The sequence below is a fragment of the Nicotiana tomentosiformis genome, chromosome 1 (assembly GCF_000390325.3).
Source record: "Nicotiana tomentosiformis chromosome 1, ASM39032v3, whole genome shotgun sequence".
Classification (NCBI taxonomy): domain Eukaryota; kingdom Viridiplantae; phylum Streptophyta; class Magnoliopsida; order Solanales; family Solanaceae; genus Nicotiana; species Nicotiana tomentosiformis.
Genome location: NC_090812.1, coordinates 102,418,967 through 102,436,425, shown reverse-complemented (window position 1 = coordinate 102,436,425; position 17,459 = coordinate 102,418,967). Strand labels below are relative to the sequence as shown.

The window sequence follows — 17,459 nt, the reverse complement described above, 5'->3', positions numbered from 1 at the left end:
GCCTTCGCGTCCGCGTAGAAGAAAAGGGGCCGGGAGGGGTCAACCGCCTTTGCTCTTTGTGTTTGTGAGGGGTTGACCGCGTTCGAGAAACACAGGCTGGACACCTAATAATTTTTAAGGTGCTTTAGGGCACCTATTTGCAAATAACTTTGTTTTAACTGGTTTACGTCACCAAAGATTAGGTAAAGGCTCAAATTACCTCGTAAAGAAGGTGTTAGGTACTCTTCGAAGTCCATAACTGTAATTCTTGAAGAATATTAAGCTATGCGGGGCTATTAAATTACTTAGTTATCCTATATGAGTATACGAAAACTAATTCATTGTTAAACTAAGTGAGTAAGTGGTTAGAGCAGGTTATTAGAGAGAGACGGTACTACAGGGTGGTGACAAGGAGCTATCGGTGAGGATGGTGCTCTGTGACTCTAGGATCGCCTATGTTTTCCTAATGTTGTTGTCTTGAGGGAGAACATTCTAGAGGAGGTACAGTTCTCGGTATTCTATCCATCCAAGTGCTACAATGATGTCTTGCGACCTGAAGCATCATTATTGGTGGTGGCGGATGAAGAAGGACATAGTCGAGTATGTAGCGAGATGTCTAAATTGCCAGCAGGTTAAGTATGAGCACCAGAGGCCAAGTGGCCTACTCTAGCAGATGGTTATACCGGAGTGGAAGTGGGAGCGCATCACTATGGACTTTATAGTTGGGTTACCTCAACGTTGAGGAAGTTTGATGTCATTTGGTCATTGTCGACAAGCTGATCAAGTCGGAAAACTTTATTCCGGTTGTGACTACTTACCCTTCATAAATGTTGGCCTAGATTTACATTCAGGAGATTGTCCGGTTACATGGTGTCTGTTTCTATTATTTGGGATAGAGTCCTTAGTTCACTTCTTATTTCTAGAGAGTAGTACAGAGCGAGTCGGGTACCCGAGTAGAGCTCAATAGATCCTTTCATCTGTAGACCAATGGGCAGTCATAGCGGACAATTCAGATTCTGGATGATATGCTCAGAGCATGTGTTATTGACTTCGGAGGGCAGTGTGATAGATTCTCACCCTTGTCCGAGTTTTCTTATAACAACAATTATCAGTCTAGCATCGATATGGCTCCATTTGAGGCTTTATATATTCGGCGATGCCATTCACCCATCGAAGTTTGAGTCCGGCGAGGCTAGGTTATATGGTACGAATTTAGTGAAGGATGCCTTGGAGAAGGTAAAGTTAATTCAGGAGCGAATTCACATAGCACAGTCCAGATGAAAGAGTTACGCAGATTAGAAGGTGCGTGATTTATCATTTATGGTGTGCAAGAAGATTCTCTTGAAAGTCTCGCCGATGAAGGGTATCATGAGGTTTAGAAAGAAGGGCAAGCCGAGTCCGAGGTTTATTAGCCCATTTGAGGTGTTGAGACGAGTTGGGGAGGTTGCTTATGAGCTTGCATTGCCTCCCAAACTATCTGGAGTTCGTCCGGTCTTCCATGTGTCTATGCTCCGGAAGTACCATGCTGACAGGTTGCATGCGTTAGATTATAGCACAGTTCAGGTAGATGAGAGTTTGGGTTATGAGGAGGAACCAATTTCCATTGTCTGCAGTAAAAGTCTAGTGGAGGGGTCAACCAGTCGAGAAGGCAACTTGGGAGGTCAAGGAGGACATGCGGAGTAGATATCCACACTTATTCAACACTCCAGGTATGATTCTAGACCCGTTCGAGGATGAATGTTTATTTAAGAGGTTGAGAATGTAACGACCTGACCATTTATTTTTCTTTCTAGATCGTTGTTCCCCTAATTAAGACATCCCGTATTTGTTTTTACTGTTTTATGACTTACGGGGATGGTTGGTTCGGGTTTGGAAGGGTTCGTGTTGAAATCTGAATACTTAGTTCCTTAATAGTAGCCTAAGATGGACAAGTTTGAATTGAGTCAACATTTTGAGTAAACGACATTGGAATCTGGATTTGATGGTTCAAATAGGTTCGTATGATAATTTTGGACTTGAGGGTATCTTCGAATTGAGTTTCGAGTGATCCAGGAGTATTTCAGCACTTAATGATGAAAGATGGTGAATTAAAAGTTTTCAAGTTCTTTAAATTTGGTTTGAAGTAGACTTTGGTGTAAAGGAGGTCCATTTGGGATTTTGAGCCTGGGAATAGATCCGTATGATGATTTATGACTTGTACGCAAAATTTGGCATCATTTCAAGTTGTCTAAGTATAATTCGACGCATTCGGTACTAGTTGAAGAAGTGTAAAGTTCATAAGTTGATTGATTTGGTTTTGGGGTATGATTCTTGGTTTCGATGTTGTTTTATGTGTTTCGCGGGTTCGAGAAGGTCCGTATTATATTTATAGACTTATTTGTGCAGCTGGAGGGGATCCCGGGTGGCTCGGGTGAGTTTCGGACCACCCGGAGCTATGCTCTAATTTTTGCAATTTGCTGTTCCAGTTTCCTTCTTCACGAACACGGAGATTCCCTCGTGTTCGCGATGAAGGATTTGGGCAGGGGGTAATTTGTTCTTCGCGTTCGCGATCATGTAGTCACATTCGCGAAGGTTTGGGGCCCTATATCTTTGCATACGCGAAGACAGTAATGCGTTCAGGTAGAAGAAAAGGGCATGGGAGGGGTCAGCCGCCTTGGTTGTTCGTGTTAGCGAGGGGTTGAACGCGTTAGCGAAGCTCAGGCTGCACTAACCTTTGCGATTGGGAGACTGCCCTCACGTTCGAGATGAAGAGTTTTGGGCCTGAGCAAGCTTTGCCTTCGCGACCACGAGGCTCCTTCCGCGATCGCAAAGAAGGTTTCACTGGACAATGTCTTAATTAAAAACGGGACTTAAGCTATTTTTATTTCCTTTGGCCGACTTTGGAGCTCTTGGAGGGGGGGTTTCATCTAACATCATAAGGTAAGTAATTCCTACCTAATGTGAGTTCAATACATGGATTATTGGTATATTATAACATGTAAATTGTGGGGATTTTAGGATTTCTTTGAAAACCTAGGTTTTGATAAAAACGGGATTAAACCACGAAAATGATTATGAAATTGAGTATAAATTATATATTTGTTTTCGCGAGGTTATGTGTAATATCTATTTGCGAAAATTTCCAGAATCCGGGTACGTGGGCTTGGGAGTGAATTTTAAGAACCTTCCAAAATTGGATTAGGTAATTACTTTCTACTGGTTAAATTATGAACTTTTGAGCACTTATTGATTAGTTTATATGACCTTTGATTAGCTTCGGATTGCTCAGCTTTGTTTGAGGAGTTCTAGTAAGGTTAATGGGCCGGATAGTGGACTTGAAAGAGAGGTAAGTCTCTTGACTAACCCTGTAAGAGAGAATTTTTGCCCTTAGGTGTATTAATTGTTGTGTGCTACTTGTTTTGGGGAGCTACGTACGCATGAGGTGACGAGAGTCTCTACGTAGAAATATTCATGTTTTATCCGGGTAGACTTAGATTAACATCATGCCTTAATTGTGCTATTTGAATCCTGTGTACTGACTGGTTCAGCCTCTTACTTTGGAATAATAGGGAAATAGTTGATGAAATATGGATCTGTTTCTTCTCGACTCACATGTACTTCCGCGAGCGAGGTAAATTTCTCTACTCTTTTGGGATCGGGTCGTTCACCTCGGTAGCGTATTAAATTGCTCTTATGGGATCGGTCTGTTCTCCTCGGCAGTATGGTAACACTATTCTTATGGGATCAGGTTGTTCTCCTCGGCAGTACTGAGTACCACTATTCATATGAAATCGAGCCTTTCGCCTCGGAAGCTTTGTGCTTAGTACTTGAGACTGGATTTGGTTTGGTAACAATTGAGTTAGCTCCTTCAATGTCAGTTATGACATGTTTAGTGATTTAATATAGACTCATTTGGGGAATTACAGTATTATCACGCCCCATTTTCTCGCGAAAGCGGGTTTTGACGTGTAATAACTCTTTTAAATGGGTATTAAGAAGAGAATAGTCGCCACCTAATGACTTTAGGGTGCCTTAGGGCACCTATTTGCAAATAACTTTGTTTTAACTAGTCCTTGTTACCAAATATCTGGTAAGGGCTCAAATTACTTCGAATATAATGTACTAGGCACTATTCGAGGTCCACAACTGTGGGTCTCGGCGAAAATTTACGCTATGCGCGATCATTGGATTATAATTGTCCTATGTGATCATGTAAGTTAAAGGAAGATATGGAATTTAAATATTCAGCTACGATGTAAAACAAGTGCAAAGAAGATTGCACATATGAAGGAATTAGACTATACATTAATAGACGATTAGTATAAGTCTTTGGAGCTTACAAGGTACAACCTAATTTGTACCAAGTCCGAAGAAATAAAGGTGTGAGTAATAAACGTATGGGAGGTCCTAATTTTTTTAGCCTAAAGGATCACCCCGTGCAACATAAATAATACTTTATAACTCCCTTAATGTAGGGGTCTCTGATATTATTCAGTGGGCACATACTATCATCTCTTGCTACCCAATTACTATGTTAAAGTTGTTAACTTAAAGCGCTCTAGTTTAGTTCTAAACTGCGTCCTATGTGTGCATTATCCGTCCCATGCCTATGGTTCAGGAGGCTTAGGACCTACTATTTGGGTGGTTCTAGACTTTACTTTGGGCGCGCAAAATGATAAAACTAGGCACACATTCAAAACAGGTAGGACTGCACATAATAGTAATGAAAGGCTCAAGTTAGCCTCCACATATAAGCACAAAATGTATGTGAAAAAGTCTCAGATTATGCAGTAAGGGGTCATAGGCAGTTGAGACGCATTAAAGTCATTCAAAACCCATAAATGTCGATTCTACGTGACTGCATGGTGTAATAGAACCTCATAGGCAGTATTGCTAGTCAGATTATCGAAGCTGGAGATTATATCGTTATTAAAAGCCTCAGATTCGTGCTTGGGCAGTGAAGCCATTAAAAAAACTCAGAATTATTCGTTTTTATTCTATAGGCATGCTTTCTAAGCCAGTAGCGATATCCTATAGGCATGTTTTCTAAATAGTTGGTATTTGAACACGAATTCGTCATGCTTATTCCTATAGGCATATTTTCTAGGCTGGCTGTGTGATAAGAACAACAACGACAATAATTTAACTAATCAATTAAGACCCTATAGACATGCTATCTAGATGAGTAGATCTTAATTACTTAATGCGATCCTATAAGCATGTTATCTAACAATCACACACCAATAGAAAAAGTTGAACAAGTAATCAATGAGGGTTGAATCCTATAGGCATGCTATCTAATATCGTGTTGAAGTGAAGCATATAAACGAGTGAAACACTTAAATTCTTATAGGCATGCTCTCTAGCAATGTACAGGAACGGGATGTGTAAAGCAATTGAAGTGCTTAGGTTCCTATAGGCATGTTTTCCATAGAGCACGTCAAACAAAGTAGCAAACAAAGCATGTAGACCATATAAGCATATTTTCTACCCCTTTGTGCAAAATAGAATATACCCGTTCCCCGTTTCACTAATTCCCTAAAACAAGAATACAGATTCAAATATTACAAACTGGAGGATTACCAGGCCAATAAACAGAGCAAGCCCAAAAGAAAATAACCCAGCACTGCCTGGGCCTTCAATAGGGTCCCTCTTCACACGAATAGAAGACACACCTAAAATATGAGAGTGTATCAATTGTACAGCTCAAGACACCACATGGATTCATACCGGGCCCAAATTGAGGACTCACTTACTCGAAAATTACATATCAACCACTTAACCACATAAGTTAACAAACCACACATGGAAATCAATTAACAGATCTGAAGCCTATTAACAACAATACCTCACATGGGGCAGGATTACAAAAGGCATATTGGCACTTGCATTTTAGAAGATAGGGTGACAAGATTGGTCAAACAAGAGGGGTTAAAGATGATAACTAGGAGAACCAGCAAAGCTCAGTTTTAACATGATGGGCTAACAACACAGGTTCACAATTTAGCAATTATTAAATATGTGAAAGAGTGTAGCATGATGAACATAAACACAACGTTAAGATAGTTGAGGAAGCATGTTACTTGGGTTAACAGGGCAAGCATACCAGACACACACAGAATGAACATGTTAAGTTCCCAAAAACAACAAGTTTTAGGGTAAAGCATGATCCAGAATTGATCTAAAGAAACTTTAGACCTAGGAGTCTTAATCATGACTGTCTCATAGAGTCATAGTCAGGGGAACAATGATTTGCACATAACAACAGGATAGTAGGTATGATCCACAATAGTCAACAAACAACTTAACATGGTGAGTATACACAAGGAGTCCAGAATCTAAAGAACTCAAGGTAGGAAGACATATTGACTTAAAGTTAATGAAAAAGGCATACTCCAGAGCTTATGCCAGTTGACCATCCACAATAGAAGAATCTAAGTATATTGAAGTTCAATTAGAAGTTTTAGGAAGACACTAAAGAATGGAGGATTGAACAAACTCCACAGTAGAGTTCTTAACAACAGAGCAACATGTTTGACTAGAACATTAAGACGGTAATTTCCCACATAATGTTCATATAATAATAAAGTAGGAAAAAATAGTAGAGCATACATAAATGATGCATCAAAAGAAATGTACTAGAGCAAGTTTTGGGAAGGAATTAATCCCTTAAGGTCTTCAATACAAGGATCTCAGGCAAGGCATAGGGAAAAGACTCACAACAAATAATAGATGATCAGAACAACAGAGCAGGCTATAAAATCATTCCAGCTGAACATAATGAACATATATAAAAGTTTAGAACCTAGGAAGGTTGGGACACTAGAAAATTCAGAACTGCAGAATAGATTCAAAGAAAGTAGGATGGCAAACGAAAATAACACAATATTGAAGTCATATTGGTTCACAAAGATCAAACAACATGAACATACAGAGTACTGAACACAAAAAAAAGAAAAAGAAATAGGATTGCAAGAGTTGAGGTACTCACCAGTTTGCAAATCAACAAGCAGGTAAATGAGAAAATCAAGTACCAATAGTAGTTCAGTTAGCAGAGGTAGAGAAAGAACAACAGGACTTCCAAAATCCCAGTGCGTCAGAGTTCCCAAGGATTTCAAGTGAACCTCGGGCAGTTCTTGAACTGAGAAAGAGAAACAATCGAATTTCAGTGGCCTTGTCTTTCACCTGTCCAAGGTCTCAATTTAGAATAGTAGAATGAGTGAGAGTAAGAGAGTAATAGCAGTAGTTAAGGTCTACCTAAAGGGGAAACTGGGGAGGGGTTATATAGTGTTTAATCATGCGAACAAAGAAGGAAAGAAATTAAACATACATAAACAAGGAAAGAAAATATCACATGCAAATCAGTAAAGTAGTTGGTAAAGGGAGAAATCAAATTCCAAACCCTAATTAGGGTTCAACGTTTGAAAGTCGCCTGCTAGTGTGAGAAATCAACCATTTTTCGTGTATATTGACGGAATATAGTCCGGATCTTAGAGATTGAAGTTGAACGGGCCCGATTCTGAGAGATGGTACTTGTCAAGTTTAGGCAAGTACTAAGTAACACCATTGTCGCGTAGATAATTACACGAGAATACGAATAAGGCGAATTACAAGAAGATTCCATTGTCTTTCCGGAATTGGAGAGGTATTAGTGATGAGGCGGCTAGGGTTTCTTAGGAAAGAAGAAGTATTGGGAGTGTTTAAGGGCGGTAGAGACGGGAAATGGTCTCTAGGGTTTAATGGGGAGGGATATAAGAAAAGAGGTAGGCTTAATTTGAGCCGTTGATCATTTAAGAATAACGACTGGGATTTAAGGGGTATTGGGGTAGGGTATAATGGGTTGCGACCGGGTTAAGTTAAATGGGTTGTTTGGTTTGGGCTGATGAAGTGTAAAATGAGATGGGCTAGGTGTTTAAGCTTGATATTTTGTCCGGAATTAGCTCAAAGTTGGGCGACAATTTAAATACATGAAATGCATTAAAAATAAATTATAGAAAATGAATAATAAATAATAAAAAATATTATTTATTCAGTAAAATGCTTGAAAATAACAGTTTAACATTATAAAAATGCTATTTTGGTATAAATAATATAATAAACGTAATTATTTATAGAATATAGGTCATTATTGTAACTAGTGTAGAAAAAATAGAAACAATACAAATATAATTATGTAAAAATGAGATAAAATACTATACAATGCATGTGGCTATAAAAAGATAAATTTTGGTGATTAAATTACCCTAAAAATAATTTAAAGTGATAATTAATAAATACTTGAACAAGAAAGTCAATTTTAAAGCTTTAACAATTATAGAAAATACTTATATGACCATTGTAAATTAAATAATAGTGCAAAATGATATTTTGAAAGTATATAGAATACTTTATAAAATATGAGGGCAAAATTGGATATCAACAGTTACCCCACTTTACCCGGGAATGATGAAAGAGTTGTCGATAAAGAAAATGATCACCAATTTTATCAAACCCTAGTTCCTGAGTTGCTTTTGAAGGATGAGGTGCTTTTGAAGAAATTGCGTTTGAAACTTGGTTCCTGAGTTGCCATATCCCTGGTGTTATGGGAATCAAGTCTTGTGTAGTTCTGGATCCCATGATGAACGAAACCGATGAAGTTGTTATAAGGATACTCGTATGTTTCGAGGAAGGGTTTTTTGGATAGGATAGTGTCATGAGTAACAAATAATTTCAGGTGGAGCTATGAATACGAATTTGAATGTTACGGATACTCGAGATAAATATTTGGGTGGTTACGGGATAGAACGGTCATTGCTAGTTGTCAGTTACATTTGATGTGATCAAGGGATGTGAATTTTGTGAACGAAAACCAGAGCAAGAGTTGTTACTGTTTGTATGATGGTTACCTCCCGAGTTTGATACAAAACAAAAAACACGGTGCACGCGAATATATATAGTTATTGAGAAAATTTAAACATGATGCAAATTCCCTTCGAACTATGAGAGTTGTCTTCGGACGATGAGGATGATGTCCTTAGACCATGACGTCCTAGGCCATAAAGCGTATGATAAGGGATTTGCATGCCATGAAATGGTGTCCTCGGGCCATGAGAATGGTGCCTCTAGACTATGACGCTTTTGAATAATGATATGCGATTTTGAGAGATCCTCAGGCCATGGCATGATGTCTTCAGGATATGAGGATGATGCCTTCAGACTATGACTCCTTCTGACAATATGGCAATGCTTTAGCCCATAAAATGTGTGGATGCATTGATATTGATTGCTTAATAGAGGGAACAGGTGATACTTAGTCATATGCGAGAAAGAGATAAGGCAATTATTAGCCTTACACAAATGATGGAGACATCGCTTAGTTTCATGCAATGTAATGGAGACAATGTTTAGTCTTATGCAGAGAAAGGCAGCATTTAGTCATATGCAGTAAAGGAGGTAGTGCTTAGCCTCAGGCAGTGTAATAGAGATAATGCTTAGTCTCATGTAGAGAAAGGCATCGTTTAACCTTATGCAGTAATGGAGGCAGTGCTTAGCCTCATGAGGGCGGTGTTTTTCCCTATGCAATGATGAGGGAAATGCTTAGCCTTATGCAGAGAAAGGCAGCGTTTAGCCTTATGCAATAATAGAGGCAGTTCTTGGCCTCATGCATTGTAGTGGAGACAGTTCTTAGTCTCATGCAAATGAAGGATGTGTTTTGCCTTATGCAGTAATGGAGGCAGTGCTTAGCCTCATGCTATGTAATGGAGACAATGTTTAGTCTCATGCAGATAAAGGTCGTGTTTAGCCTTATGCAATAATGGAGGTAGCGCTTAGCCTAATGCAATGTAATGGAAAAAATGTTTAGTCTCATGCAGAGAAAGGCAGTGTTTAACCTTATGCAGTAATAGAGGCAATGCTTAGCCTCACAAGGGCAGTGCTTAGCCCTATGCAAAGAAAGGCAGCGTTTAGCCTTATGCAATAATGGAGACAGTGCTTAGCCTCATGCATTGTAGTGGAGACAGTGTTTAGTCTCATGCAAAGGAAGAAAGTTTTTATCCTTATGCAATAATGGAGTGCTTAGCCTCATGAGGGTAGTTCTTAGGTCTATGCAATGATGTGGATAGTGCTTAAGCAAATCCAATGTAATGAGGGCAGTGTTAAACCCTATGCAGGAAGAGCAATGATTAAATATGAGAAAGAAAAGTGGTCCTTAGCTTGACGCGTTTGTGCTTCGCGTCTTCCGTCGGTATGAGGATATAGGTCTTGTTGTATATATGTTTGTTGTGGACGTGCTTGTTATGTTCATTATTTCTGCATCCAAAGAAAAATGATGAGTTCTGAGGGGAAAGGTCGTTCGTGCTCTTGATTCCTCATTTCGCTTTTGGTCATGTCTTGACATTTTGTTCGAGTCACCCTGGGTAACATCTGGCTGGTACAGAAAATGTGGTTTTCAAAAATATGCATATATGGTAAATTATTTGTAAGTAGTGCAATTGCTTTAAAGATAATGAACAAAAGTAAACAATTTGGTCGAATCATGGACCGTGACATGCTTTGAAACATTGCAGCCTTCTTAACTCGGAATTTTGAGAACCCCCTCAATATTCTGCCCAGTTTAATGTATACTTCTGGCAATACATTCCTTGGCGATCCTTAATCTAATGAGATTGACAAAAACTCAAAATCTTGCCCCGGATCCAGACCATAGAGGGGAATGAAGATTTTATTATGATGTGACCGAACCCATAGGGCTGCCTACATATCCCCGCTAAAATTGGAACCAGGTCAAGAGTAGTTCATATTACATCAAAAGAAAGTACAAATATAATCTCAAACATAATACCTCTTGGCGGCGTCCGAATTGATAGGTTTTCGCCATATTTCTCCATCTATCTCTACGAGTATGAGTGCTTCTCCTGTCAGTATTCGGTGAACCATGTAAGGGCCTTGCCAGTTAGGTGTGAATTTTCCCTTTGCTACGTCCTGATGCGGGAAGATTCGCTTCAACACTAATTGCCCGGGCATGAATTCTCAGTTTAACCTTCTTGTTGAAAGCTCTTGCCATTTTATTCTAGTAGAGTTGACTGTGACACACTATGTTCATCCTTTTACCATCAATGAGATCCAGTTGCTCATACTGGTTCTGTATCCATTCCGCATCGTTGAGCTCGTCCTCTTGTATGATTCTTATGGAAGGAATCTCCACCTCGGTGGGTATAATAACTTCAGTACCATAGACCAGTAGATAAGGGGTTGGCCCAGTTGACGTGCAGACTATGGTGTGGTATCCGAGCAAAGAAAATGGTAGCTTCTCATGCCAGTTCCTGTAGTTATCCACCATCTTCCTTAATATCTTCTTGATATTCTTGTTGGCGGCTTCCACGACTCCATTCATTTGCAACCTTAAGGTTGGTAGAATTGCCGGTAATGATTGACTCAAGTACTATGAATAGGAAAATAATACGATCTCGGACGAAGTCTGCTACAACCCTCTTAGTCACAACTTTATAGGAAGCGGATTCGACCCACTTCATGAAGTAATCTATGGACACTTAGATGAATCTGTGTTCGTTGGAAGCAGCAGGTTCAATTGGTCTGATGACGTCCATGCCCCAGGCAGAGAAAGGCTAGAGTGAACTTGTTGCATTAAGTTCGTTGGGTGGTACCCGTATCATATAAGCATATACCTGGCATTGGTAGCACTTTTGCACATATTTGATGCAGTCTGTCTCCATAGTCACCTAGAGATCCCCTGCCCTTAATATCTTCTTTGCTATAACGAACCCAGTCATGTGAGGTCCGCAGGTTCCGACATGTATCTCTTCGAGCAACCTAGATGCCTCCTTGGCATCGACACATCGCAACAGTACCAAGTCAGGAGTCCTTCTATACATAATCCTTTACTATGAAAGAAATGGTTGGCCAATCTTCGAAGCATATACTTCTAAGGGTGTGTAGCATTTTCTGGGTATTTTCATTTCTCTAGATACTCCTTAATATTGTGGAACCATGGGTTTCCATCGAACTCTTCTTCAACATGAGCATAATTTGGCTCCTTACAGATTTCTATTGGTATGGGACCAATAAAGTTCTTTTCTGGATGTTGTATCATGGAAGACAAGGTAGCCAGCGCATCGGCGAACGCATTCTGAGTTCTTGGCACATGTTTGAATTCTATCTTCGTGAATCTCTTGATTAAGTCTTGCACGAAGTGCAGGTATGTCAATATCTTAGTGTTCTTGGTGGCCTATTATCCGAGTACTTGATGTACTAGTAGATCTGAATCTCCAATCACCAACAATTCTTGAATATCCATGTTGATGGCCAACCTAAGTCCCAAGATGCAAGCCTCGTATTATTCCATGTTGTTGGTGCATGGGAACCCGAGCTTGGAGGATACTGGGTAATGTTTACCGATTTTCGATAATAGGACAACTCTGATACCTACTCCTTTGAAGTTTGTGGCTCTGTCGAAAGACATCCTCCAACCATCATATGCTTCGGTAATATCTTACCCTATAAATGACACTTTCTCTTCGGGAAAATACGTATTCAATGGTTCGTATTCTCCATCTACGGGATTCTCTGCCAGGTAATTGGCAATGCTTACCCCTTGACCGCTTTTCGAATCACATAGATGATGTCGAACTCACTTAGTAATATTTGCCACTTTGCTAGCTTACCCGTAGGCATGGTTTTCTGAAAGATGTATTTCAGTGGATCCATCCTTGATATGAGATATATGGTGTATGTGCAGAAGTAGTGTCTCAATTTCTAGGTTATCCATGTCAAGGAACGATAGGTGCATTCCAACAAAGAGTACCGGGTTTCGTAATGTGTGAAGTTCATACTCAAATAGTATATCGCCTACTCCTTTCTCCCGGTTTCATCATGTCGCCCAAGACGCAACCAAAGGCTCCATCCAACACAGATATGTATAGTAGTACAGGTCTCTCGGGCTCTGGTGGGACAAACACTGGTGTCTTGGACAAGTACTACTTGATTTTATCTAAAGCCTTTTGGCATTCTTCAGTCCAACTCATCGCAGCATATTTCCTCAACATCTTGAAGATTGGCTCACATATTACCGTTGACTATGCTATAAAATGGATGATATAGTTGAGGCATCCTAGAAAACTCATCACATCCTTCTTGCTCTTTGGCAGTGACATGTTCTGAATAGCATTGATTTCTGATGGGTATAACTCGATATCGCAATGACTGACGATGAAACCCATCAACTTTTCAACAGGGACTCTGAAAGCACATTTTGTAGGATTTAACTTCAGATTGTACTTTCGAAGTCGGTTGAAAAACTTCCTCGGGTCTGCTATGTGATCCGAACTCTTCTTAAACTTGATGATGATGTAATCTACATGTACCTCTATTTCTTTGTGTATCATATCGTGGAAAAGAGTAGTCATGGCCCTCATGTAGGTCACCGCGATGTTCTTTAAACTAAACGACATCATTTTGTAGCTGTATATTCTCATGGTATGATGAAGGCTATCTTTTCGGCATCCTCTTCGTCCATCCAAATATGGTGATATCCTGCAAAGTAATCCACAAAGTATTGGGGTTCATTATGTGTATGTTGGGCAACGGGAAATCATCCTTAGGACTTGCTTTTTCTATATCTTGATAATCAACACTCACCCCGACTTTCCATCCTTCTTTGGAACCGGTACAATATTGGCTAGCCAAGTTGGGTACTCGACCACCCGAAGGACCTTGGCTTTGATTTGCTTGGTAACCTCTTCATTTATCTTTAGAATCATATTTGGCTTGAATTTCCTGAGCTTCTGCTTTACCAGCGGACACATAGGGTTGGTAGGTAGCTTGTGAGCCACTATGGATGTGCTTAACCTAGTCATGTTGTCATAGGACCATACAAAAATATCTACATATTCCTTTAAAAATATGATGTATTCTTCCTTCTCTGATGACGATAGATGAATGCTAATGCGAGTTTCCTTGATTGTTTCAGAATCACCTAAGTTAACCGCCTCAGTTTCTTCTAGATTTGACTTTGGTTTATTCTCAAAATTCTCTACTTCTTTGACAATTTCTTCAGGTATTATATCATCTTCCCCATCTTCCAAATCACTTTCCTTATGTTGTGTTATCTCATTATATGTCACAGTCATAGGTTCATCATGATATGTAATAATTATGTTGAAAATGAATGTAGAAAGAAAATAATATAATTAAACGAAACGCAATGATGCATAAAGTAGAACTTAAAATTGTCAAACAAGCACGACTCGATGTCTCGAGTAATTATTTCAAAACAAAACATTGAAATTGTCTTAAATGCCAAAAAGAATTTTAAAATGAATCATGCTAGATCTGCCAAGGCTACCCAGGTGCTCGGCGAGCGGGGATGGTGCAGCAGTCCAGTTCATGAGAATAGCTCCATCTCCAACTATCTAAATAGTAGGGTTTTCATGATCCTCCTCAAAGATTGCAATGCAGTCCATAGTTTCCTCGTCTAGAAATAGCTTCCTTATTCCGGCCAAAACCTCATCTTCCTCGAATCCCCAAATCACATAAGTCTAGCGGAATGTCTCGTGCAGCAGTGGTGTGGGTTGTTCCAACGGATAGTAGAAGTCATTCCATGGCGGTATCCAATCATTATATTCTTGCATGGTGTATTCATATCTAGGACCAAAGGTTATGTCATGTTATTATGGTCGTATTAGTTCTATGATCCCTTGAATCTTAGGACCAAGACCCTTGCCCGGTTCATACCCTAACCACATCAGTATGCTCTGTATCTTGTTGCTCCACCATCGCCCTTTCTCGATGCGTTTATTCGCTCAATGCTGTGGAATGTTTCTCCTCCCAATTTCCTCCCATTCTCAGTAGTTGGCACAGTCTGGTTGGTGTAGATAGGGTTATTTCCATCTCCGTGAAAGATTACCTCTTAATGATTCCACTAGAACTTCACATCTTGGTGCAGAGTAGAAGCGACCTGCCCTAGCTATGTGTATCCATGGCCGTCGCAGTAAAAAGCTATAAGTAGCCGATAGTGGCATCTGGAAATCAACGCCGAACCAAGTCGGGCCCATCTTCAGATCCAGGTTGATCTCTCCAATGGTGGCTCTCTGGGACCCATCAAATGCTTTCACGTTTATAATCCCCATCCGTATCTCATACATGACTATACCCAATCTTTTCAAAGTAGTCAGTGGTCATATGTTCAGACTTGAACCCTCTATTAGAACTCTAGCAATGAACTTGTCTTCATATTGCATAGTGATGCGCAGTGCTTTGTTATGACTTAATCCTTCTGGCGGCAACTCATCTTCGTAGAAAGTTATCTTATGACTCTCCAGTATCTATCCCACCATGTTTGCCATTTCTCCAATAGTGATACCGGTAGGTACATAAGTTTCACTTAACACCTTCATCAAGGCATTCTTGTGCGCATCTGAGTTTTGCAACAGTGACAAGATAGATATTTGGAAGGATTTTATTTAAGTGATCAACGACAGAATATTCCCTTGCATGTACCATCGTCCAAGGATCATCAGTGCATGTCTCCACAACAGGTGGTTTATGTGCAGTTTCTTTACTCGTTCCTCCAATATTCTCATGTGTGTAAACCCTACCAATTCTGGTCATTCCTTGTGCCATGCCTATCTCTTCCATTTTGGCTTTTCCTTTTCTCCTTGCCTCTACCACATAATCCCATGGGATAGCATCAGCCTTATAAGATGGTGTTGGAGGTACCATAACAGTGAAGGGCATATCTACCTCGACCTCGAATGGTACCTGGGTTTGCACCATAATCGGCAGGAGGGTGACATCAGATATTTTGGGAGTGTCACCCTCTCGGATAAGCCTAATAGATCCTTCCTGATCCCATTCTTCATTAAGTTCTATCACATTCACTCTCTCGCCTAGGAAGAGGGTTATTGTGGACATTCGGCGTGGACTTTTTTGCTTGTATAACTTTGGTGTCAATCAGTGTATGAATCTTATTTTTCAACATGCAGCATTCCTCGGTAGTATGACCCTTCATGCCTGAGTGGTAGGCACAAGTCTTGTTGGGGTTAACCCACTAGGAAGGATTTTCAATAGCAACAACATGAATGGGAGTGACAGAACTAGCGACCTTCAGTCTCTCATATAATTGGGCTATGGGTTCAGCGATAGGGGTGTATTGTCTAGGAGTTCTACGGACAAAGTTCGGTCATGGCTTTGGGTAGTTTTAGCGGGCGAGAGGAGGTGAATGGTAATATGCAATTTGGGTGTTATAGGTTTGGTCATTAGTGGTAAGGTATTGGTATTTTCAAGGTGAGGGTTGATATGTCGGTGGAGGTATCTGATAAGAAAGGGAAGACTTAGGGCCTTAGGCTACCATCACAACACCCACTTCCTTTCTCTTCGAAATATCTTCGAACTGTAAGGCTTTGTTGGTGGCTTGCAGAGCCTTAAAATTGGTCACCATACCGCTCTTGATTCATTCTTCTATCATTTATCCCAACTTGATGATGTCGGAGAACTTGTAATTCTCTATAACCATCAATCTTTCATAATACAGTGGATCTTGACCTCTGACAAAGAACTTATTCATTTTCTCTTGTTCAAGCGGCGGCCTTACCATGGCGACCTCTGATCTCCAGCGAGTAGCATATTCACAGAAGGTCTCAGTTTGATTCTTCTTGAGGTTTTGGACATAGAAAATGTCTGGCGTGTTTTCTGTGTTAAACCTGAATCTATCCATGAAATCGGATACCATGCTTACCCAGTTTGCCCACGTCTTCGGATTCTAGCTAATATACCAAGATAAGGTATCACCTGTAAGACTTAACATGAACAGCTTCTTATGGATTTGCTCATTCTTCCCCACTCCTACAAGCTTGTCATAGTATGTTCTTAAATGTACCTTAGGATCGCCGGTGCCATCAAACATTTCAAACATAGGTGGTTTGTAACCCTCCGGCAGTTCCACATCTGGCTGGATACACACGTCTTCATAATTCAAACCTTCAACACTTGTCCCGCCCTCAATACTCTGAACTCTTCCAGTCAGTTTCTTTAGCTCCCCGGCCATATTCTAGATGAGCAAGTCCTTCTCGATCGGTTCGTGTATGTATAGGGTTTGTTGTGGGGTATTTTGTAAGGTCTCCATGTATATCGGGTTACCTTGGTGTGTTCCTGGGACTTGGGTATATGGGTGATCATTGATTGAGGTTTGAAGGGGATCGGGGTAGGTTGTGGTGCATTTTGAGAGGTATTATAAGTAGTGGTTTACGAATTATGGGTCGGGTGATGGTGGTGTTATTGAGGGGTTTGTACTGGCGGAGGGTTAAGGTTTTGAGGGGGTGCAGGGTTTTGATATTAGTGCATTGTGGGAGGATTTTGTGAAGCTATAGGTGGCGGATTTTGAGCTTGTGTGTTTTGGGGTGGTATTTGATTCTGGGTGGTGGTGTTCTGATGGTTGATGTCAAGGACATTCAGAGTAAGGGAAAGGTTTGCTAGATTTCGGACCTACTCAAGCTCACCCTGTAATTCCA

General features: G+C 40.3%; 1 protein-coding gene across 1 annotated transcript; it reads right to left on the bottom strand.

Annotated features, from left to right (window-relative positions):
• Nucleotides 1–16,417: 16,417 nt before the first annotated feature.
• Nucleotides 16,418–16,996, bottom strand: LOC138907915 (uncharacterized). Its single transcript, XM_070198541.1, has 2 exons — nt 16,829–16,996; nt 16,418–16,711 (listed from the first exon to the last, which is right to left on the bottom strand). Exons 1-2 carry the CDS (start codon nt 16,994–16,996, stop codon nt 16,418–16,420), a joined length of 462 nt encoding a protein of 153 aa, XP_070054642.1.
• Nucleotides 16,997–17,459: the final 463 nt, after the last annotated feature.

Excerpts from the sequence above, each read along its gene's own strand:
- LOC138907915 (XM_070198541.1), bottom strand. The coding sequence starts at position 16,996 with ATGGCCGGGGAGCTAAAGAAACTGACTGGAAGAGTTCAGAGTATTGAG. Across the intron at positions 16,712-16,828 it reads ATGGCACCGGCGATCCTAAG|AATCCGAAGACGTGGGCAAA; the intron begins GTACATTTAAGA and ends TATATTAGCTAG.